We start from the raw sequence: 26,267 nt of genomic DNA on the forward strand, positions 1-26,267 counted from the left end.
TTAAAAATTTTTACACAAACAAAACTAATGCAGCTAAAAGTAGAAGAGAAGCAGGTAAAAGGGGGGAAAATCTCTGCAGTAAGTTTCCCTAATAAAGGACTCATTTCTAAGATATATAGGGAATGGAGTCAAATTTACAAGAATGAGCTGTTCCTTACTTGATAAATGGTCAAAGAATATGAACAGGCAAATTTCAGAGGAAGAAATCCAAGCTATCAATAGCCATATGAAATAATGCACCGAATCACTAATAATTAAAGAAATGCAAATTAAAACAACTTTGAAGTTCCACTCACATCTATCAGATTGGCAAAGTTGGCAGAAAAAGGAAAAGGACAAATGCTAGGGGAGTTGTGGGAAAGCAAATATATTAATGCACTATTAGTAGAGCTGTGAACTTATCCAGCTATTCTAAAAAGTAGGTTCCAAAGTAGATTGAGCCAAGATAGTATAATAAATGTGAAAATTTGAAAATACACATAGTGTTGAATAATATTTGTTAAAAATTGTGTTAGAGGGGCAGCTAGATGGCGCAGTGGATAGAGCATTGGCCCTGAAGTCAAGGACCTGAGTTCAAATCTGGCCTCAGACCAAACACTTGACACTTACTAGCTATGTGACCGTGGGCAAGTCACTTAACCCCAATTGCCTTAAAAAACAAACAAACAAAAAAAATGTGTTAGAAATAGCAGGTAGAGTGAGTAGGAAAAGGATTCCTGGATTTTTGTTGCAGACTAAAACACGTGAGATTTTAATTTAGAAGGAAAATCAGAGGATTTTTTTTCCCATCACTTTTCATTCCATTTAGTTGGAATACAGCAAATGAAAACATATTTGACATTATATTTCCTTTAGCATATGACATTGTCCAATAACATGCTGAAAACTGAGTTAGGAAAGCCTTTTGGGGAGACATTTTCCTGAACAAATGATTATTTCCCAATTCAAGAGAGGAATTTGTGGCTCCATACATTTGAAAGATAACTTCTAACATACAGCTAAATATTTTTTTGGGGGGGGTCAGGCAATTGGGGTTAAGTAACTTGCCCAAGGTCACACAGCTAGTGTCAAGTGTCTGAGGCCAGTTTTGAACTCAGGTACTTCTGACTCCAATGCTGGAGCTCTATCTACTCCTACCTAGCTTCCCCCCCTCTTTTATTTTTTGTACAGCTAAATCTTTTAGCACTCTAAAGAGACATTAGTTTTATATTTTTTGCCTTGTAAACCATAAAACCATCCTCATATTTATATTTATTTAATGTTTGTTGGCTTTGAGCTAATATTATCATCATTTTGATATATTCTTGAATGGAATGGTGGGAAACCTTTTGTACCTTTACTTATTTTGTCCTTTTAAAAATTTAAGGAAATTTTGAAAGTTAGTATAAATTTAATTTTTTGAATAAAAAATTACTTTGGGGAATATAAGGAAATATTGAGATCGTAGCTGTATATTTGAAAATTAACTAATAATACAAAGCAATACATGTGTACCACATGACTTTTGTAGACAGCTGACTCATTCAAAAGAGTAAAACACTACTTCCAGCTATTAGTTATTGACATAAGAAGTGAAATTTAATTGGGCTTTAAAGGAAGAATTTTTATAAATCAAAACATGTCATTTGATAATTTTTCTTTTCTCTTCATATTTCTGTTCTTTCTTGACTTTTGCAGAAAAGCAGTACAAATGTACAGTTTGAAATTTGCCTATCAGTTATATAGCAAAATAACTACTCCCTACTTTAGTAAAGTTGTTTATAGTAATATTTTAAAAAAAACTGGTGACTTTCATTATCAAATCGAATATGTATTTCTAATAGGCATAGTTGGAAACTTTTGGGGTGAAAGAGGTAAAGTTGTTGGTAAAGGCTGTGTCATTCCTTCTTAATTGCCCTTAGAATTTAATATCCTTTCAGAATTTGTATATATATTTAAAATGGCTTCCAGTAGAATTAAACTACGATATATTTTGTCCCTAGAAACAGTCATTTAATATGTATTACACATTAGTTCGAAAAATCTTTAAATTCAAGTCTTCAGGGTTTAAAAATGAAACAGTGCCTTGCCATATCAGGTCTGTTCAAAATTCTGGGACATAAATTTACATGAAATGAGGGGATAGCTACGTTAAGATTAAAATAGTTAATTTTATATATGGCTGTGTTTTTGGTAAAAGACCCTTCCTTATGTATATTCTGGGCTTTAAAAAATGTTATGTTAGTTTTCTATTTTGTAGGGAAAACTTTTCTAATCTGTTTTATACCCAAATAAAGTGATATGCCATAATTTAATCTACGGTATATCATATGCATACTACTTAAAGATTTTTAGCATAAAGTCTTCAAATGAAAGCTTTGAAACTTTTTATTCTTACAGTAATGGAGTGGGGTGAAGATATTAAAGCAATTTCAGAAGATGAAGCTCTGATGTTGGTGAACCATCAAGCAACAGGAGATGTGTGCACGTTAATGATGTGCCTACAGGACAAAGGAATGGTAGGTTATCTCTAGGTTACAAAAGTCTAGTTAGAAAATATAAACACAACTTAATTTGCTACATTATAAATGATGAGAGTCTGTTCCCTTTTTTTGTTTATAAAAAGGGTCAGATAGGAATTACTGTATTATGTGACTAGAATTTTCAGTAGTTGCTAAGAATTTAAACATTGCTCTTTTCTCAGATTTAAAAAGTCCCCAGGTTGGTCAAAGGATGTTGAGTTTAAGGGTGAATTGAACAACTGAGAGAGAAAAACTTGTGAAGTAAATGATGATATCATTTAAGAAAATGGATTAGTATTAGACATTGAATTCTTAAGAGACTATCTAATCATATAAAAATAGAACTATTTTAAGGAGATGTTAAATACATCCATCTCTTTCACTGTTGCTAGTGCTACAGCTGTTTTATTGCTTTTACTTAATGTACTTTGATAAATCTATCCAATTTGTATGCTTATTTCAGTGAAGAGAAATTCAGTCCATATAATCAAAGGACTCATTGTTTAATGAAGGGAAAGTTAAAGTAGTTATGTGTATGAATATACCAAATAGGAGAAACCAACTATATAAACAATAATGAAGTGAATATTTGGCCTAATAAAAAGAATATCAGTCAGTAAAGAGACATAGAAGGAACTACTGAATACGAATCACTGTGCTAGGTGCTGTCAGGAAGACAAAGACATAGTTTCTTCCCTCAAAGAACAAGACATAAACATGAAAAACTAAATGCCATCATAAGTTGAGTAACATGACCACCATAGATGAGGTGGCACAAGTCATTACAATATAAATGATGATGGCTCATAAAGACGAGAGCTGTACATTCAGACAGGAATGAAATTATTGTCAGCTAGATTGGCTTGAGAAAGCTTCAAAGAAGAGGACTTTGAGTGAGGGTAGAATTTGGTTAAGTGGAATGGAACTGGAATTACGTTGAGAGTGAAGCGTAAAAGCCAAAAAGCGTGAATATGGCGTGTTCCAACAGGAGCAAGCAGACCAAACAACAAGGGTTACATGTTGACAAGGAATAGCAAATGAAATGGGAGAAGTTAGGGGATAAGATTACAGAGGCCCTTGAATGCAAGGCTGGAGATGTTGAACTTTTTTGTTGAAGAAGTAGAAAACTGTTGAAGATTTTTGAACAAGGAAATAACATGTTCAGAACTCCTTTTTGAGATCGATCTGATGATTGTGTGTCACGTAAATGGGGGTAGTAAAGATATATACTGGAGAGAGGGAGCTCAGTTAGAAGGATAAAGCAGTAGGTAAGGTGTAAGGACCTAAACCAGAATGGTAGCAGTGGAAATGAGAGGAAGCAAAAGATGTGAGAGACATCATGATGAGTCAGCAGGACAAATTTGCTGTAAGTGATCAAGGGAGAGAAAGAACACTAAAATCAAAGATTTAGACCTGGGAGGAACAATAGTGTTATCTAGTCCAACCCCTTCATACTACAGAAGATTCCAAGCTTTCAATCTAGAATTACTAGCAGAGGAAGTAGTAAGAGAGTAGTACTGTTGATAGAAATTCAAAATTAGGAAGAGCTTATGATGAATTAGAAGTCATGATTGTACACTTTGAAGTCATAATAAAGATAGCTGACATTTACATGGTATTTAAATTTTATATAGCTAATCTGATTTAGAATAAATCGGTATGTACTTATAGACAGTGAAATGAAATCAAAAGAGTACATTTAAAACTTTGAGTCTTGGAGTATGTACTTTTCCTCTATGCAAAGAATTCCTTATCTTTTTATTTAGCCCTAGAGACCTTTCTCTTAAGCCTAAAACGTGTATTTTTCAGCTGTATATTAGATATCTCCAAATAGATGTCCTTCTAACACCTCAAACTCAACACAGCCCAAACTGGATTCATCTTCATCCAAAAACCTGACTTAGGTCTTTTAGTGGTACCATTTTTTTCAGACAACCAGGTTTAGAACCTCTGAATACCTTACTATCCTCTTCCAATTGTATTATTATTATGCCAGTTTTATTGATGAGGTAACAGATTTGTAGAGTTCTGTTAAGTAACTGACTCAAAGTCACTCTACAGGTAGTAGGATTGGGATCCTGGTCATCCTGACTCCAACCACTTTAACCACTTCACCACCTGTCACTTCTGGCAGGGAAGATGAGAGGTCAAGTCAATTCAGCCAGCATTTATTGAGTGCGTATTATGTGCCAGGCACTGTGCTAAGCTCTGGGGAAAGAAAGAAAAAAACAGTTTTTACTCTCAAGGAACCCAGAGTCTAACAGTCACATGCAACAAAGTAAATATAGGAAAAATTGCAGTTAATCAAAGAAGGTACTACCTAGCATTAAGGGGATCAAGAAAGGCTTCTTTCAGAAGGTGGGGTTTTATCTGAGATTTGAAGGAAGCCAGGAGATAGAGATAAGAAGGGATTCAGTTTACTCATCTATAAACTGAATACCTGAAGTACGAGGTGCCTTTCTCAAGATCATACAGATGGTCAGGCAGAACTTAGATTCCAATCCAAGTTGCAGCTGGTTGCTCAGTGGTTAGAGTACTGGGGCTGGAGTTAGGAAGACCTGAGTTCAAATACTGCCTCAGATACTTAGTAGTTTCATGACTCTGGGCAAGTCACTTCATCTGTTTGCCTCAGTTTACTCACCTGTAAAAATAGGTATAATAATATCACTTACCTATCAGGGTGGTTGTGAGAATCCAATTAGATAATATTTGTAAAGCCCTTAGCACAGTGCCTGATGCGCAGTAGGTACTATATAAATACCAACTCTTATTATTTAATCCAGGTTTTTTGTCCCCAAATCCAGCATTCTTACCATTGTGCTCTCCTACCTTCTAGCTACTAGTTTCTCCTTGTCAAATTTATTCCATAAACTGTTGGCCAATTAATCTTTTTAGAGTAGAACTCTGATAAATGTCACTGTTCATTGAAAAAACTTCGGATGACTCAGTATTGCTTACAGAGTCCAATTTCTTAGTTTCACATTTCCCCATCTGTAAATGAGGAGACATGCATGTATTACTACTTTACTCGGCTTTTGTGATGAAAATACTTTGTAAACCTTTAAGTATTATATGAATGTATTCTTAGCATTATTTTTTATTATCATTCAAGGGCCTCTGTAATCTTGCCCCAGCTTACTTCTCTCAACTTCCTTTCATGTACCTTATGTTCAGATTAAAATGGGCTATTTTACATCTTCCAAATATACCTCACCTTTTCTCATTTCTGTGCCTCTTCATGATGTATACTATTTCCTTTGTGTCTCCTTGTTGAAATCTTACATGTCTCCCTCTTCTCCACAAGTCATTTGAACTGTAACACAGTAATTTTGCGTTTGCTAATACCATTTTACCTTTTGTTATATGTAGTATAACTCTCTTATTAAATTATAAGCTTCATGAGGACAAGTGACTTATACATAACAGCTACTAAAATGTATATTGAATGTTTATTATATTTGCATTATAGAATAGATTCTGAAAAGAAATAGCTATTTAGAAACAGATTTGCTAAAATGTGAGAAATTGTCATGGAATGGATATACATTTGGAATTAAAATAATTGTTTCCTACCCACTTGATATATGGTATTGAGTTGTATTAAAAGCTGGTTTATTCAGCTTTTTATGAACTGGAAATCTCTGTTAACTAGAACTTTGGTACTTAGAAGTATAGTAATTTGACATTAATAATTATTTCCTGGAGACATTACAAGAAAGCTCTGAAAGTGTTTTCTGAAGCATCAAGAAATGATTGAATTATTTTAAATATTCCTTAATATTTAATTGCATTCTCATTCTTTTAAAGTGATTAATGTATATGGCATATATAGTAAGTACAAATTAGTAGATTGGTTTTACCAGAATGCTCAAACTCAGCCACTCTAGAGAAGATTAAATTTTCTATAGAAAGATTAATTTGTTCCAGATTCTTTTGTCCTGGAGCATTTTTCTTTTATGTTTCCATTAAGTTATATCCAATATTGTTATGTAAGTTCCCCTACAATCATTTAACTTGAAAACAGGAAGAATGGATTATCTTAATCTAAAAAGTGTGATCAATGAGTATTTGAGTGATGGCATTGCAATCTTCATCTCCAAGAATAAACATAAACATAAAAATAAACATCTACTTCAGGGCAAGTATTAATTTATATTGAGAAAGTAGTTGAGTCTGTTTTAAAAAATTTTCTCTACCAGTCTTCATGATCAGTAAATTGGGATTTTATTTATTTAAATAGATTTGTATGTAAAATTTGAAACCATGGAACTTTTGGGAACTTTGCTTGCAGTAACTTTTGGAGCCCATCTCTTTGGTAAATTAATACCTTTAATTTCGAAGGGAGAAAGATAGTAATTGAGTTCATCATTCACTCTGCTTTAGAGATTTTGTGTCTAATGACATTATTAGGTTTTTAATTAAGAAATTGAATTACAGTACAGTTACATAATTTTGAGCTCAACCATAAGACTTGATTGACAGCTTTATAATACTTTGATCCAAAAAGTAAAGGGAATTAGAGGACTTAGGCCAGAGCTTACTTTAAACAACTTTTTGATTATAAATGTGCTCCCCCCAAGTGGCAAGATGCCTTTGTTAATCATTTCATCTGGGGTTTTGCTGAATATGCTAGGCACTGTGGTAAGTGCTGGGGATCCAAAAAAAAAAAAGGCAAAAACACAAGTCTCTGTTCTCCAAGAGCTCTGAATCTAATGGGGGAGGCAATATGTAGATACCTTCCTACATAAAAAGAGGTTTTCCCACTATAAAGGGAAGTTAATCTTGGGAGGGGCAGAGGGGAGGTTCTCACTGGGTGAGGAGGAGGTGAAGGGCTTCTTGGAGAAGGTGATACTTGAGCTGAGCCTTAAAGGAGGCCAGTTCCTTTGTTTGCCTGGCCACTTATTACAAGTTCTTTACTCTTGGGAATCTACTTGTCTAAATCTGGGTTTATTGTTTGTTTAAATTATTAGTTAAAAGTATGGTGGTGATGATTAGAGATATTTTCTTATTGTGTAACATATTGCTTTTTGGAATGGGTTGGGAACAAAGGGTGAAGAAAAGGCTTTTAATTAACCTACACAGAAGCCCTCAGCATATTATATTGCTAATACTTTCCCCAAGAAAACTCAGGAACACCAGATAATATAACAGCAAATGAAACTCAGTGTCACAGTCCTAGAAATAATTGCATGTGGAAATGTAAATGGCACTGAGAAAACAAAGGTGGAATGATCAGCTGGACTAGAATGCATATACATGAAGCAGATCTGTGCTAGAGGTGAGACCATTTTGAGATCATTGAAAAATGGAAAACTCAAGGTGAGAAAAACAAACACAAGGGAATAAAATTGAAAACATCACCACCAACAAAGACAGTCGAGACAATATCAATAACGAACAAACCATATTCCTAATTTTTCATCTCTCCAAAGTTATTCTGAGAATAATCTACATATACATTGAGCACATGCTTGATAAAGGTATGAAAAGGGAACAGGCAATCTTTTGCCAATGATATGCTACAACAGACAATATCTTAATGTCAGCTAATTGTCCTGAAAATATATAGAATACAAGATCTTAGTGAGCTTATTTTTGGTTGAAGATGTCTCCTAAACATTTGTTAATATCAGGCAAGATTCCTTAGACTATGTTAACAATAAAAATAACTTTCTTCAGTCTTTTGATTACTAATATTGAGTGAGGCATAAAAAGAGGGAAGCGTTTGCTCATCAAAGGTGTTTGCAACTTTCCTAGAGGATGTTAAGTGTAGAATTTAAATTAAAGAGGTCTTCCTGTAGATATAGAAGTCCTCCTGATTCTGCTATTTAGGTATGACATTGTGCTGATTTTAAAACATTGTAGAGTATCTAAATGACATCTATAATTATTCAAGAGTTCAACCTAATTAAGAAATTCATGCAGATAAAAAGTGCTTTATTGTCCAGTCTGTGATATGCAGTTCAATGAACAGACCACAGACCTGGTCCATCATATATCTTGGACAGACACTGGAAGAAGACAGTGACCATGTACAATGACCTGGACCCAGGATTGAATAAGAGAAAAGTGAGCTACATTTCCTTTTTGAAAGCATAATAAGGGGGACAGCTAGGTGACGCAGTGGATAGAGCACCAGCTCTGGAGTCAGGAGGACCTGAATTCAAATCCAATCTCAGACCAGACACTTGACACTTACTAGCTGGGTGACCCTGGGCAAGTCACTTAACAATTGCCTCACCAAAACAAGAAAAAAGAACATATATTAAACTCTTTTTTCAAAACAAAGCCTTAACTTTTTAACAATAGTACTCTTCAGATGATGATATTTGACTACCAGTCATGGAATATCATAGTCTCTGAAGCATTAAAGTTGAGGAGCCTACAAAAGGCAAAGGGAAAGTTCATAGGGGGCATGAGCAGGCTACAATATATTACAAAAAAAGAAATTTTACAGAAGTGGCCTGTTGGATGTTATCAGAGAAATTCATGACCTCAAAAAGATGGGCTGGTAATGTAGAGAGTATTAAGCAATAGATGACTCTTATTTTATTGTTATCCTTGTCTTACCAAGAGAGCATACTGAAGGCCCCCAACATGTTAAATGGACCCCTGTGGATTTATAGAAGAAAAGTCACACAAGATGAGTGATAGCACCCACATTGCTAAAGTCACTAAGTCATTGAAGTATCTAAGAAGAGAGTGTTTATGGTTACATGGCTACGATATATTAAAAATACTAAAGCCGAAATTGGGTTATACGTTAAATAATCACTTCCTCTCATTTCCGGGCCTTACAAATGGTAAAAATTACCTCTTTTACTTTTTCCCTTGAGTGTCTCGATGGTTGGGTTCATATAAAAAACTTCTGTTGGCCAATAAAATTTTTGTCTGCTTTTGCAAAACTACCTTTAAAGACCATGCTTGAAAAGTAATTAGAGCTATCTTTGTAAACCTTAAAAAAAATTACGATTTCAGGATTAGCTACCTGAAGTTCTCCTATATGCTTTCTGTGATAGAGGAAGAGGAAGACTGTTGGCTGAAAATGAATTCTCTTGATTGTGATAGCTAAGTTGTAACAAGCTATTACTTTGTCAATATTCCCCTTGAAATAGCTTCATATAGAACACTTTGTTGTTCACATGTCAGTACAGATCCAAATAAGTAGGGAGAATATCCCATTTGAAATTGCCTGCTTATGGCCTGAATTTGGTTATAAACAAGTAGCCTGATGAACCTTGTACAAAAAAAATCCTTGTAAATTATTTGGAAATATCTTTTCAGAGGGGAGACAAAATAGTTTATAAATATATGAATTTAGCTCATTGATACTCTCCAATATAATTTAACTGTAAATTATTACTGACCATTAAATATTAAAAGTTCTAAAATTATTGTGAAACTTTGGTGTGACGGCAAGTACCATTTGAGGGTAGTGAATGGATTTAACAGTAATTTAGAAGGTGAGGAGTAGACGGTTTTTTCTCATTGTGAGTGAAAGCTGACAAGCTCTGAATCCTGTCTTAGGGTTATAGCCACACTTTACTTAAGGCTAAACCAAGAAGAGCTCATTGCCTCAAGAGAGGTAATTCATTAATTAGTAAATTCATTAAGTTTCTGTTTATATTTTATTTTCAGTTCACGTCTTTGTCTTAAAGTTTTCCATCTAATAGTTATTAACCCATATTAGTGATTGATAATGTGTTAGAATTTCATATTCTTCCAGTGACCAGGAAAGTAAATTTTTTTTTCTAAATTGTACTTAAGGTTGATGAAATGGGGCCTTATGGTACTATTTGATTACTCTTACTAATACAATTTATAAATAGAATTCTATTTCACAAGCTTATACGTGATTTTTGCCTGTTGGACCTTTAGTTATACCACTGATACATTTTACAATGTCATAATACTTTGGCAAAATACTAGGCACTTAAACTTTTCCCTTTATCATTTTAGGGAATTTATAAACATTTTTGGTTATAAAATACTGAAATTTTAAAGAATTTTTAGCTAATTTAAATTTTAATTTAATTTGACTAATTTTACTATTGCCATTTTTAGAGTAGGATATTTTGAGGTCCATAGAATTTGGGAAGTTTTAATCCCAAAGAAGCAAAGAAATTGTTTCTTGGTCATAACAGTATATAATAATAGCAAGGACTAAGAGTTCATTGTTATGAACAAAGAACTGTGCAAAAAATCTAGAGTTCAGGGACCCTAAGTCCCAGATCTATGCTTAGACCTTTTTTATCTCTAGAACTATCAGTAGTCTTCTCATCATTCAGTCATTTAACCTGCAAGGATTCAAGTGCCTACTATTTGCCAAGTATTCTGCCAAGCACTGAGAATATAGAGACAAAAAACAAACAGTCCCTGCTCTCCAAGAACTTGTACTTTATTGGGGAAGACAATATTTACACACATAACTGTAGGAAATAATACAAGTAGTGGGCAGGGAAGCATGAGCCCAGCTTTGAAGGAAACTGGGGTTTGGCTGTTTTTTTAACAAGGTGGAAGTAAGGAGGGAGTGCATTCCAGGGTTGGATGAAATTCTGTACAAATGATGGAATGTCATGTCTGGAGAAACAGCAAGGCCCATTTGGCTGGATTGTAGAGTGTGTGAAGGGGAATAATGTATAATAAGCATGGAAAGGGAGGTTTGAGCCAGTTTGCAAAGGGCTCTAATTTCATATGGATATAGCCTGAGGCTTTTTTCCCAAGCCTGAGCCAAGTTAAATCAGGTTCCATTTACCCAAGATTTAACTACTTCTTTTCTAAACATTTCAGGTTGTTGCTCAGATGATGTGGTTGATGGATCACATATTTAAGTATACAAACTTTGGTATTGTTTCTCTAATTCATGGAGATTTCTTTATAAGGCAGGTAAGTAATGGAGTTTTTGTTTTTGTCTTGTTTTGCCACTGGATTCAACAGTGAATTGAGATGTAATTATACTAGTGCTAAATGTAGCAGTTACAGTAAGTGCCCAGCTAGCTTACAGGTCTCAGGAAGCTTCATTCCAGATTCCCTGTGTTCCCAAGACATTTTTAACCCTGGGTTATAAGAAATAACCAATTTCTGCCTCCCCCTGCCATTCAAAGATGACAAGATCAGGCAACCACTACCGCTTTCACCTCCTAAGCTCAGGTATAAGATTCCCTAGGGTGTGCTACTGGTAAAATGTTTCATATTCTTATAAGTGGTTGACTTGAAAGGGTGAATGGAATTTATCATGTATAATATCTTATCCAGCAGCCTCTGTCTTCTGTAGAAACTGCAAATGAATAAATGGGAGTCTTCAAACCCAACAAAAATAGCTGTACCAAAGTTCACTCTGAGAGCAGTAAACATACTCCCTTCATTCTCAGGCTTAAAGCGTATCAGTCAAGAAGCATTTGTTAAGTGTCTAACATGTGCCCCAGGTGCTTTGCTAGGTGCTGGGCATAGAAAGATAAAAAGTGGTAGTCTCAAGGAACTTACATTCTGTTATATTTGACTTTATCTTACATGTGATATTCAGCCTTCAGACTTTTCTTTATTACTCTTGATTCTGGCTTGCAGTTATAACCAGAGAGCAGGAAAGGAAATGACAAAATTTTGGAAGTACTTTGTAAAGCTTGAGTCCAAAGTGTACATGAATAGTTGGCGGTTATTAGGAGTAGGGTGGAGACCACCAGACCCTCTAAGTAGAAAATCTAGGCAACTGTGAAAACAAGTTGCAAACACACTGGCCGCTGGACTCATTTACTGAGAAGGCAGCAATTTCGATAGTGTATTCTAAGAAAATCTCACTGTTGTGAAATCCAGCTGAAGTAAAGTTTGATTGAGGTACTGTCAGTGACTGTTATTCATTATATTCTTTCGCCTAATATCACTCAGGATTAGCTTGTAGTGGAAAATATCCCTATATACTTCAATAGTCCCCAAAGCAGTTATTGAAGGGGAACATATATAAGTGTCGGTTTTTGACTGAACCACCAACTAGAATAGCACAGTACCACTATCTGGAAGATTCAGTGATATATGTCTCAATAAGTCTTGAGTATATTCTTGCGTTATCACACAGTACAGTGATTGCTTATCATAATCATAACCATGAATCTTCAAGAAGGGTTAAATTTTGTTAAATATATTCTAACTAAAACATAGGGGCATTTTAGGGATGTTTCTACCACAAGTGGGTAAAAATGTAAGGCATTTCATTTCTTAAAGTGCTAGATTTCAATTATCTGGACAGTTTACCTTTTCAAAATCCCACATTCATCTAACAGTGCTAGATAAAATGAGACATTATTATAATTGTTGGTATTTGCTATGTTGAAATATACATGAAGTTTTCTAACTAAGGTATTGATGTTAAAAGAAAATAACTTTGTAGGATCTCTTAGCTACTCCTTGTTACCATTATTTACAACAGATTGCAAAATGGATTTTTAAAAATTAATACTTTGCAATTAACAATAAAAGCTAAGTAATTAGTGTTATAGTTTAAAGTGTTCCACTTCTCTAAAATAATTATAATAATAACCTGCATTTATTTGATGCTTTAAGGTTTGCAAAGTGCTACACATATGTTAACTCATTTGATGCTTATAACAATTTGAGTAGATGCTATTTTTATCTGCACTTTACAAAACTGAGGCATGGAGATGATTTGCCCAAGATCACTTAGTACTAGGAAGTGTCTGAGCCAGGATTTGAACTCAGGTCTTCCTGACTCCGTGTCCTTCACTCTCTCCACTTCACCACTTAACTGCTTATAAAATATAGTCTTTGCATGTGTTGACATATGTTTTATAATTTGAGGGAATATGTTCCAGATAGTACTCCTATGGTTAGAAAGAATAGTTTAATGTATATACTGTGCAAAAAAAAAATCTGGATTCTAATAGACCACTACCCTGGGAAGAGATGGGGATACAAGGCATGTGTAGCATAGTGAGAACAGTCAAGTGCTGAGAGAGCAGCGATGGATATCTCGTCTCTGTTAATCCTAAAGTATGTAACTCTCACATAGCCAATGAGAGGGGACCTGGGGAGGTATGAAAAGATTGGAACGAAAATTGATCTTCAGTCCATAAGGAAACTTCATCATGTGCTCTACAATTTCAGAGAGCCATGGAGATTCTTATGGTCTGAAGTCTCAATATAAATCTAGGATAGTAGATGAAAGAAAAAGTATAACCATCAAAGGCTGAGCCAGCTACTACAGTTTAGGGTAATATTTTTTGATCCATAAGGAAGGGAGTAGATGGGGTTGAGGACAAGAAAAAGCACTTCCAGAGGCCAGAGCACTAAGATCTCCAAAAGGAGGTTGAGCCCATTGGTGGATGATAACTTGGAAGGCCAGAAAGCATCTTTCTTGTTTAGGAGCCAAGAGGTGGGAAAGGAAGAGAATTTCTTTAGGTTTTAGGCCAAGGTGTCTACACTGAAGTAACTATACATCTGAAGCCTATGAGATTCAAAAGGGGATGTAGGAGATCACCATAGAGAATGAGTGTTCTATTCAAAGACCCAAAATTCCCACACTCAGGGGTTGAGCTAAGCAGTTTGGGAAGATTTGAATATCAGTATCCTTACTAAAACCAAATCTACCTATTTGTAAACATTGGATTTAGAAAAGCAGATCAAGGGGAATGAGGGAATACAATTGAGATTGCACAAGTTCCTAAGGAAAAACACCATCATCTACTAGTGTCCTACACTGTGTACACCTTCTGCTTTGTTTATCTTTGTTTTTAAAGCTGTTTAATCTTTGTTAAAGAAAAAAAAGTTATACTTGAACCCCGGTCTCCTAGTTAGCAATCAGAAGTAGGAATAATAAAAGTTCTTTTTTGGCCTTGTAAAAGTTCAAGGAGAAATTAAGGGCCACCCCAAAGAGAGTAGAGGTTAGGGTTTAAGGAGTGACTTAATTAAGCAGGCAGAAGCAGAAATCTCAAGAGATGGTGGTTCTTTGTTGCCCTTGGGTTTCAGTCCCTTTTCAGAATAATTAAGGCTTTGGTTGATATATAATAATATTTAGTATAAAAATAATGTCTATAATATGTAATAATGAAAGCTAAAATTTACATATAGCACTTAAAGGTTTGCAAAGTGTTTTACAAATATTATCTCATTTGATCTTTACAGCATCCCTGGGAGATAGGTGCTATTATTTTCCCCTTTTTCCAGATAAGGAAACTGAGGCTGAGAGAAGTTAAGGGACTTAGTCAGGGTTAAATAGCTAGTAAATGTCTGAGGTAGGATTCAAACTCAGGTCTTCCTGAATCCAAGTTCAGTGTTCTGTCCACTGCAATACCCAGCTACTTGTTGACTTAACTTTGGTTGAATAGAAACTAAAAATTATATGGAAAACATCTGTAAATTTTTTGTAATAAACTGCCAGGAAAAGTTGATTATCTCTCTTGAATTAGAGATAAATTTCTTTTTATGAGAACTGAAAATAAAGTTATTCTTGAGAACTCCTAGAAAAAGTTAAATTGGAAATTTTAAAAGAATTAGTTAAATTTATATGGGAAATCTGTCTGAAACAAAAATATTGAAATAGGAGTTTTGCAATTTTCTGCAATTTAACTTTTTGCACCTCTTTTCATCTGGAGGTGGGAGGGAGGATAGGGCTGGTGATTTCTTTTTAACTTTGAAATAACCCCGTATGAAGTAAGTTGAACTTAATTCGTGTGTGTGTGTGTGTGTGTGTGTGTGTGTGTGTGTGTGTGTGTGTCTGTGTGTGTCTGTGTGTGTCTGTGCCCTCCAGGGAAAATCTCATCGTGACCAGCAGTTGGTTCTTCTTAAGAAGCACCTGAAAAAGTATTACAGGAGCCGGGATCGGAAGTGGATTGTTCTGTTTCCAGAAGGTGGCTTCCTCAGGAAGAGACGAGAAACAAGTCAGGCATTTGCCAAAAAAAATAATTTGCCATTCCTTGTACATGTCACCCTGCCACGGCTTGGGGCAACACAAATTATTCTGAGTGAACTTGTAGCACGACAAGAAAATGGAACCCCAGCAGGTGGAGATGCTAGGGTGTTAGGTATGACATTTTTTTTCTTTGTGGGAGAGCTATTGTTATTGTTGTTGTTCAGTCATTCAGTCGTGTCCTACTTTTCATGACCCTCTTTGGGGTTTTCTTGATGGAGATACTGGAGTGGTTTGCCATTTCCTTCTCCATATCATGTGACAGATGAGGAAAACTGAGGCTAACAGGGTTAAGTGACTTGCTCAGACACAGCTAGTGTCTGAGGCCAGATTTGAACTCAGGAAGACTCCAGGCCTAGCACTCTATCCACTGCTGCTCAAGAGAGCTATAAGATTTTTCTTATTGGAAATTCCACAGGGTGGCAATATTCATTTTAAAATTTTACTTCTTTTTTTTTTTTTAATCAAAGGGAACTAGTATTTTGGGAAGAATGATATAGGTTTATTCTCTGCTCACAAGTATATTGTTATATTTTTATGGTTCTATTTATCTGATGTAGTTATTGAGAAATGTGTTCACAGCGTTATTCTAGCTGCTTGCATAAGTATAGTTTAATAGTATAAAACTTGGAAGAGGGTTTTCATATCATTCAGTTTTTATTTATGTAGAGTTATGAACTGTTAGCTAATTGTGCCCTGATAGCTTAGCATATATACTCTTACGATTTGTCACCCAATATTCCTCACCTGAAAGAGAAGTTGTTATTCAGTAGTTTTAATACATGTCTTTTAATTAAGCTATTTCATGATCCAGAATTGTTTCCCTGTCTTAAGTTGTGAATTCCTCACAGTAAGTGGAGAAATGTTAACTTTGAAGCGCACCTAAGCATCATGTGACATTGGCCAGGCTCCTCTTTTGTATATCCATTGAGTCAGTGCTCTACCAGATATCTCATTTAATTTTGTGATTTTACATGTTTTAATGCTACTCTCTTAGAACACTTATGGCAGTCTAATTTGTTAATAAGCTAGCAATAGGTGAATAGAGGAATTTGGCTTTTAAAAGTTAATAAACACTATACTAAATAGATTTGTATAATCACCAAATTTTGATCCATGGAGTGTCTTTATTCCTTATGTTTCTCTTGTAACTTTCATTTTCATTTTCAGCTATTAGCCTTTCCAGATGAATATTCTAGCCCCAGATTATTTTATAATATCAGTATACTTCTGTAATTCCTCATATACTATCACAAGACATAATAAGTCCTACTCTCTAGGCTCATTGTGATATGGTCATTACCTGGTATTCACAAAGTTTATGCTAGCTGAGTACAGTCTTTTGTAGGTCCTAGCAATCCAGAAAGGTTTCAAGGACAGGTTTGGTGATGTTTGTTATCCAAGGACTCTCTTAGCAAAGTTCAGAGAGGGTTATCACTGAGTTGATTTTACGGTGACAGACTTTTTAGCCACAACAACTCAATCATCTACTAAGCTGTAGAGAATTGCAGTCAATATTGGTAGAGGAAGTAACCATACTGACAAAATCAATAATTACTGAAGTAGTAAATATAAGTTAATGTTTTATCTGAATATTTGTCTTCTTTTTCCTTTTAAAAAATAGAAAAAGGCTTATATTCAGGGATCATATTGTTTTAAGTTCCTATTTTGGTTAAAAATAGTAGAACAAATCAAGGATTTGACATTAACCTAGCCTGTTATAGGAAAGGGAATGTGACCTATAATTGAACCTGAAAGAATGAGATACTATCTTTAAAAAAAAACAAAAATTGGTCTATTTTAAGCAAAAGTTTGACTGCCTTAGAACTCCACAACTTCAGTCAATTTAGATATTTGTTGTAGGGAATGAGCCCTACTTTTTTTAATTGATGCCTTTTGTTTTCATGTGACATTAATTTTTTTTTAAACCTCTCTCCTCTACCCCTATTCAGTAAGTTTTCCCTTTTAGAAAAGATGAAAAAAGGTTTGTCAAAATCAAGCAATCAACTTGCTGTTACTGCCTATCCGATATTTCAAACTCATAATCTCCAACCTCCAGTTAAGAATACATTTTGTCATCTCTCTTCTGGGGCCAGATTTTAAATAAGTATTTAAAAATGAATGAAATAGGATAAGATTTTCAGATTATTACATGTGGGTGGGTAATAAAGCTAGGTTCTTTTTATTTTCTCTCTTTTTTTCTGTTGCAGCCACCATGACTAAGTCAATATTTGCCTCTGAGCAGCTTTATCTGCACCCTATTTATTTGACAATTCATCTCTGGATATGAATTTTGCCCACTTTCATGTGATTCACTCAGGGGACTGGCTTTTCAGCAATCTAAGAGATCTGTAAGATTATGGATCATTGGAACATCTCTCTAAGAACTAAGTGGCCAGGGGTGACTTAAAGGCATCATTCTTGGCTGAAATTTCTCAAGGCAAGAAAACCGTGACTAGTGACATTTCAGATTAGTTTTGAATAAGGATTATAGCAAACTTTTTTCTTTTATTTTTCTCCACAAATATTTTTTCTTTAGTATACTAATTTTTAATGTTTTTATAGCCACTTTCTCTGCAACTACTACACATAGGCCCAAGAATACACATTTATATCTTAAATTGTGGTAATTAAAAATGTTACTGTTAATGAGGACAATCTCAATCATCCAGAAACCATGATATAATATCGTAACTTTAGAGCTGGAAGAGACCTTGTAAGTCATGCTGTACAACCCCTTCATTTTATAGCCAAAGAAATGGAGGCCAACAAAGGCTTAAGTGACTTTTTCAGAGTCACACAGGTAATAAAATGATAGTCAGAATTTCAACCCAGGTCCTCTGATTCTAAATCCAATGCCCTTTCCATCTGGTACCATGCCATCTGAATGTATCATGTTTGAAGTTGAGCCTTATTCTTTTAAAATAGGAACTTCCAAGCCAATTAAGACTTTCATAGTTTATTGCTTATTATAGATTTTATTCAATATTAGTTACCCTTGATCTAGTTATTCTTGATACTAAATACAGATATTGATTGATACTAACTACACAACTTCAAATCAGAAGATTTGTTATTACAAATACTTTCTCTGTCAGTGATGATGGAGCTACTATATTTGAACTTTTAACATCACAGTCTGCTATGCTACATGAAGAAGTAGAAGGGATGCTAAAGGTGGGGAAAGCACAAAGATTAGACCACAAACATGGTCTGTGTTGAAGATGACACAAGTTTGAGAGCATCACTGAATTGATTCTCAAGACATTTGTAAGAGAGGTGGATATCAAACACTTGGGGGGGGGGATCGCATTTTTGTTATTAAACAAAAGACACTTGAAAAAATATAAATAATCACTAATGCAAATTATTTCTTTCCCATTTCCACAAAATCGTTGAAAATTAAAATATATGTATATGTATGTATGTGTATATGTGTGTATGCATGCATATATATGTATATATACATGTGTATGCATGCATATATGTGTATATATACACATATATGCATTGAGAGTATCCTTGATTAAAGGATAAGAAGGAATAAGGCAAAATTTCACAAATTATATCCTACAGCTTACCACATCTTTAAACTCAATCAATTCACTAAAGGACGTTTAAAAAGAAAGTCCCCATTGTGGGAACTGTTTTGTTTTGTTGGTAATGGTTATAAAAAATTGTATTTTGCTTAGTGGAATAAAATGTCATCTTAAAGTCTCTGCTCCAAAATGTTCTCATCCATATATGCACAATAATGCAAGAATCCTTAGAACATGTAATAACAGAAATAAATTTTGCTCTAATTATTAATACCAAGTAAGACATAAAACAAAGAGATCAGTGCTTCACAAAGAAATTTGCTGCTGTGGAGCAACAATGGAGGTTGTCCACTTCAGAGGCCAAATGGAGGAGGGTCTTGCTGTAATTAGAAAAGTTCTTCAGATTCTCCTGTTTGGATATGTCTATGTTCATTGCATCAGTCATTAGAATATTTCAAAGCCTCCTAAATGGGGTCAAGAGTTCAGCCCCTATCTCTCCGTTTAAAAAAAAAAAGTAGATGAAGAATACCTTGTATGAGTATGATATAAAGTTAGAAGAATAACCCACAGAGCTGGTCTATCAGGACATATATTTTGGAAAGACACTGCAAATGGACAACAAGCTGATCTCAGAACCAGATAGGAGGAGAGTGAGCTTCATTGTCTTTTTTAAATGACATTTCTTCTAATAATCCAAGAATCTCTCTGAAACAAAAGCCCATCAAACTGTTTAACATCAGTCAGTATTTTTTAAGTGATTAATTACCAGTCATAGAATACCGTGGTCTCTAAAGATTTAAATTCAAGAATTACATGAAGGTCTTTGGATAGATGTGTGATGATATTACAGTTACACATTATAAATGAAGAATTGTGCAGGAGAAGCAGTATAAAGATGTCATTAGAAAAAGGGATAACCACAAAAAAATGGGCTGACTATAGAAAGAGAAATAACAAGATACAGCCCATGTGCTTCTTTGACACCCACACAATTTCATGTGGTCTAGAAGAATGCCTCTAGCTTATTTAATGTACATTATATCATGTATCAGTAGGTATACATAGATAAGAGTTCCACGGGTTAGTAATAACATGAATAGGCTGCAAAATGCCCTGTTGGAGGGACTACACACTCAGATAAGATCATAAATGTGTCAGAGTTGGTGACCTTGTGTAAGTCATTTGACCTTGTTGGATCTCAGTTTTCCTCTTTTGTTAAATGAAGGATTTGGACTACATGATCTCTTAGGTCCGTTTCAGGTCTGAAACCTAGAGATAGTTCATCTCTTAAAGTTTCTACTAGCTGAGATTCTGTAATCTTGCTGCATAAAGTAAGCACTTATTGTTTGAAAGAATGAATGAATTTACCATTCGCTCTCCTCTTCGTTCTCACAGAACCTACTCCAGTCCAAGCATGCTTCACTCTTCCTTGATCTGTTATTGTAACAGATCCTGATAGGTCTTCCTGTTTCCAATCTTTCCTGTCTTTCCATACCATCTTCCACATTTATGCCAGAATGATAGTACTACAACACAAATCAAACAGTATCATTCCCTTATTCAGACATCTTTAGTGACTCATAGTTGTCTCAGATAACTTTGATGCAACAAACATTTATTGAGAACCTATTATGTTGTATTGTAAAGCATTTATATTACATATAATTATAGATTATATATATATATATGTATATATAATAAAGCAATGGCATAGTTCTTGGGGATTGAAAAACAAAACTCTTTGCCCTTAAGGGACCTAACTTCTGCTAGGGGAAACAAAAAATACACGGATAAGTATAAAATATTTATAAAGTAAATACAATGTAACTTTGGTGGGGTAGAGTGAAAGAACTATCTGGAGGCATCAGGAAAGACCTCTTGTAGATGCTGAGTCTTGGAGAGTTCCAGAGGCTTCAAGGGGCCCAGGTAAGGAGGACAAGCATTTTAAGCAAAAGGTGATAGGGAGGAGGAGATCGTCTATATAAAGGCATATATAAAGGAAATGCAGTCTTAATTATGGGAAACAGCAAGTAGACCAATTTGACTGAGTGTAGAGTGGGTGAAGGGAATGGAGATAATAGATTTAGGAGTCACTTGCCACTATGATAATTGAAGACATGGGAATAAATGAAGGGAGGGAGCAAAGAAGTTAAGAGAATGAAAGCATATGCTCAAATGCCTATGCTTAGGAGGTAGAAGGAGAATGATAATTCAGTGAAGGGGCACCAAGAAAAGTTTGTCAGAAAGATGGAAGGTGGAGATGCATGCAATTTATTGTTATGGAAGACAAGATGAAAATCTCAAGAAGGTAAGAGCTTGTCAGTAGTATCAAATACTATAGAAGAGATCAAGAGGGATGATAATTGGGAAAAAAAAGTCACTGTGTGGCATGGGTCAAAGGTTAGATGTGAAGAACATAATCTCAAGTCCTTTTCAGCTCCAAAATTATATAACAAAGTTAAATACTTTTTTTGTGGGATTGGAATTGCAAGTAAAATTGCCACTCAGATATGGAATGGCCAGGAAGAGCTCTCACATCATCATGTATTCATTTCAAGAAGGGGTTTTGGATTGGTGTGAACTTGAAGGAGTTGATAGTAGGGATTCAACTTGAAATTAGAGTGGTACAACCTAGATTTTGAGCCTCAGAATAATCAAGTTAGGGAAGGAAAGAAAAGTTTGTTGTTGTTCATTGGTTTTTCAACCACGTCTAACTCTTCGTGACCCTATTTGGGGTTTTATTGGCAAAGATACTGGAGTGGTTTGCCATTTCCTTTTCCAGTTCATTTTACAGGTGAAGAACTGAGGCGAACAGGTTTAAGTGCCTTGCCCAGGGTTGCACAGCTAGTAAGTATCTGAGGCCAGATTTGAACTTAGAAGGATGAGTCTTCCTGACTCCAGGCCCAGCACTCTATCTACTGTGCCACGTAGCTGCCCTGGAAAGAAAAATAGACTGGAATAAAAACTTGGAAACTTGGTTCATGGAGCAAAAATAGTGACCATAGGCTTAAAGGAAGGAGCAAAATAATCAGCAAATAAGATAGATCTGTCAAGTAGGGATGAGTGGGAGCAGAACTGGTGCTGAAGGTGAGTTTAGTGAAGAGATGACCAGGGCCTGCAGAAATTATCATTGGATGAAGATAAGAAGGGATAGAACACTTAAGTAATGTAGGAAGAACTATCAGTTTTGCCAATGGAAGTGCACAAGACACCTTTGAAAAAAATAGACAGTATACCTGGCTTTAGCTCCAAGTGTTTGACTTCCATGTGTCATAAATTAAATAAATTTGAAGTGCATGGTTACCAAAAAGGGTGAGCTAGCCACAAGAGATGATAGCTAACATTTTCTCTTTCTATTGTTTCTGACGAGGTACTTGACTGCTAGACTTCTCCAGTAATTCCTATTTTATAAAAGAAAAAAACGAAAAGGGTCTTTTATGAGAAAATGAATGCTCTGAATAGCTTGACAGAGAGAAGTTACAGCAATGTTAGCTAAGGCAAAGCTTGGAAATTTTACAAGTCTTGAACTAAGGAATGTGACTGATCCTTTAATAGATCCATTCAGCCATATCCTGTGGGATTCTAAATCCTAAAGGTAAATCCATAATGTGGGAGAAATTCTGCCTTTTAATTTGAAGAAAAGGGTACCTGCTGTATCTGATAAAATGGCTTTTGATTAAAAATTCTCATGATGCCTGGTTATTTCTCCCAAAATAAAATCATTTTTATCTAATTTATCTCCTTTAAAGTGTTGTAATATTTTAGAAAGGCAATTAAAGATCCTAAAAAGTTATATTATAGACAAGTCTTACCTCATAGCTTTAGAGAAGCCCATTACTTTTTCTTTCCTTCCTTCCTTCCTTCCTTCCTTCTTCCCTTTCTACCTCCCTCCCTTCCTTCCTTCTGTGTGTGTTATCTTCAGCCCTTTTTTTGAGAGGGGGAAAAAAGGTGGTGGGTTATGCAGAATTTAAATGTTCTGTAAGAACAAAGACCATGGTGTCTTGTATTTAATGGCATACAAGTACCTGTGGCACACAGTGATCCCTCAATTTTAAATACTGTCTGATTAATATGAACACATGGGTTTTCAAGTTTATTGTTTGTTTAACAAGCTTAAAAGCCCAAGGGCATCCTAGATGAGGGCATAAGGGCACTAATACTTTGAAATGGAAGACATCTTTGTTCCCAATTGACTGAAAAATACAAAATTCTATTTTATTTGTTGGTTATGAAAAAGCATTTGATTCAGTAGAGTACTACCTTAAAAGCTCTCTTCAAGAAGAGGTTTCCATCATCCATATATCAAATTCATAGAAAATTTCTTGAGAGACATAACAAACAACCATGTTCAGTGGCATTCTGATTATAAAACATCAGGCCAGGCATAAAATGGGTAAATGGGATCATGTAACTTTAAGGTATTGTAAGTTTCCAAAACAGACATCTACATTCAAACATAATAATAAAATAGCTTATAAGTTAAATGCAAATTGTTTTTTGTTTATCCACACTGTTATTTGTACCATTTGGGTCAAATAATTACACATTGACTCATAATGCTTAAAGATTTCAGTTCTTTAAAAAAAAACAAAAACATTTTTTAAAGAAACAGATAAACCAAAGAAATATTTAATTTTATCCTTAATGTATCTTACTTAGTGGCAGCACCAAAGTCTAATATTTTCTTACAGAGTTTTATTGTTATTCTATATACTGTCAAAAATTTTAACCCGTGATATTTTGTTAACTAATGTAAAAATTGGTTCATTTTTAATTCTCTTTCTTTCTCTTTGTTCTTAGAGAATAAACCAAAAGGCCTCCAGTGGGTCATAGATACAACCATAGCTTATCCTAAAGATGAACCTATAGACATCCAAACCTGGATTCTTGGATACAGGCGACCAACAGTCACTCATGTTCATTACAGGTAGGACAAATCCTGAGTCCAGTCTAATTTTAATACACTTTTTACTATTGGTGTAACATCGTGCAGTTATTCTTTTAAATGATCAAACAGTATGAATAGCTTTCTGGATTCTTCATTTCCAAACTTCATCTAGCCATAGTGGAAAGAGCAGTGGTTTTGGAAGGCATATGACTTGAATTCCAGATCTATTAATAATTCTGTAACCTGTGTCAAGTCCATGCATCTTCAATAGTTTACTCTGCTGGTTTCTCCCCTGTGTCCTAAAAGTATGTGCGCATCCCCCATAGCCTGTAAAAATTTTTTTGTTGAATCTGCTGTACCTGGAAACTTCTGTCCTATCTTTCTTCCCTTCGTGATCAGACTTCTAGGAAAAGAACTCACTATTTCTTCTTTCCTTATAGTTTCAGTGCTCTTATTTATTGATTCCTTGTAATATGGCATCTCCTCCCACTATTCTCTTGAAACTGCTCTAGAGCTACAAATTATCTCTCTTATTTTATCCTTCTTGGCTTTTGTGTTGCCTCTCTTTTTTGTTAATCCCTAGACTCTTGGCATCCATGATAACTGCACTCTTAATGATCTTTTCTTATTTTTTGGTGACCCATGTTTTCTTACTGGTTCTTTGTTATCATTCTGCCCCTAAACTAGAGCATCTCCCATTGTTGTATCCTTGGCTCTTTTCTCTCTTTATATTTTCTCACTTGGTGATATCATCCATTTCCATGGCTTTTGTAATCTTCTCTATGAAAATCACTCCATAATCTCTTCCTCTAGTCCTTCTCCCCAGGTCTGTATCTGTATATCTGTGTGTGTGTGTATGTATGTATATGTATACACACACACACACACACACACACATACACACACATATATATGTGGTTTCTGGCAAGGTTTTAGTTTTTTTCCTATGTGTGATACTCTTAATTCTTAAGTTAGGAATATGTCAGGATCATATTGTATATGTAAAGCACTTTATAAAATGTCAACTATGTTATTACTATCAAATGCACATAAACTCTGCAAGAGGATCACATCATGGCATGAAAGATATCAGTGTCACAATTAGAGGGAGGGAAAATAGGAAATGTAATAAGAGGTATAGCTTAGAGGCATAAATGGTGTATGAATGGTATATAATCATGGTAGTTGATTGTAAGATTAGAGATTATTAAAAATTTTAATAGCAATCAGGGCAAGTTAAAATCTTACTGAGTTTAGCTGTCTGCTACCTTTGGGACCTTCAGCAAATCACTTAGCTTTTTTGGGAATCAACTTCCTTTTCCATAAAATGAGGAGACTGGAGATGATCTCCCTTACACTCTCTGTAATAGATACTCTAGCAAAACAGGACTACTCATAGTCCCCCGTATAGATCTGTATTTTGTTTCTTCCCTTTCTTTGCTACCTGTGCCTGGCATACTCCCTTCTTGCTCAACCCATTGAACTCTTTACCTAGTCTTTAAAGCTCAGCTGAAATGTTACTTTCTCCAGGAAATCTTCACCAATTTCTGTTAATGATGACTTTCCACCTTGGACTTCACATAGAACTTTTTGGCTGCTCTCTAACTCATTCATTCAATAAGCATTTACATTTACTATATACCAGGCACTGATAGAAATAGTTCCTGAGCATAAGAAACTTATATCCTATTGAGCAGAAACATCATGAGATACACCTTGTAAAGTAAACCTTAGTGTTTTCAAAATTGTGTTGCCACCAGCATTGATTTCTTCAGTTCTGGTCAAGCTTATCTTTCCAACTTAACTGTCTCAAGTGTTATTTCAGATTCCTTATATAATTCATCTGGGACTGAAGCATTAGGGTCCAAACATTGTGATTCCATTATCAATTGATAATGAAAATGAATTATTATAAATGTATTCTTATTTGTTACATATTCTATTTTTTGTTTTTTCCTCCTGCTAGTTTCATCTACAAAAATCTTCGAGATAATATAGTTCAATTGAGGTTCATGCCAAGACTTCCATACTTATTTTTACTAACTTCACTGTTTTTCACAGTTTTACAAGGCAGTAATGCTTATAGTCTTTCATCATCCTTCTCTGTAGCACTTTACAGAGGAGCTTGTATTCTAAATCAGTGTTGCCCTTGACTGCCATATCTTTCCTCTCAGCAAGATGATAAAAGTGTGCTGACTAAGGCAGTTTTTGGGTTCCTTTGGTCTTTTTGTTGTGGGAACTGCTTTCTGTTGGTTAAATTTTTGTAGGAAATAGTAATAATAAAAGTCATTGTCTTTACTTTTTTCTACATCCAGTTTTTCAACATTGACAACTTGTTTGAATAGATCAGGTTGAAATTATTACAGTTTGGTTTCTTCTCTCCCTTCTGTCTTCTAATTCAATGTTAGTTTTTACTTTAGCTC

General features: G+C 34.8%; 1 protein-coding gene across 3 annotated transcripts in view; it reads left to right on the plus strand.

The window, feature by feature from the left end:
- The window catches only part of LPGAT1 (lysophosphatidylglycerol acyltransferase 1), a 94,769-nt gene that overhangs the window by 44,219 nt on the left and 24,283 nt on the right, over positions 1–26,267 (plus strand). For all 3 annotated transcript variants that reach the window (XM_027871262.1, XM_027871261.1, XM_027871263.1), the window contains exons 3-6: positions 2,380–2,498; positions 11,292–11,387; positions 15,259–15,532; positions 23,757–23,883. In XM_027871262.1, the coding sequence (XP_027727063.1) occupies positions 2,380–2,498; positions 11,292–11,387; positions 15,259–15,532; positions 23,757–23,883 (616 nt within the window). The remainder of the gene's footprint in view (positions 1–2,379; positions 2,499–11,291; positions 11,388–15,258; positions 15,533–23,756; positions 23,884–26,267) is intronic.

The sequence above is a fragment of the Vombatus ursinus genome, unplaced genomic scaffold (assembly GCF_900497805.2).
Source record: "Vombatus ursinus unplaced genomic scaffold, bare-nosed wombat genome assembly UNPS02014798.1, whole genome shotgun sequence".
Taxonomy (NCBI): domain Eukaryota; kingdom Metazoa; phylum Chordata; class Mammalia; order Diprotodontia; family Vombatidae; genus Vombatus; species Vombatus ursinus.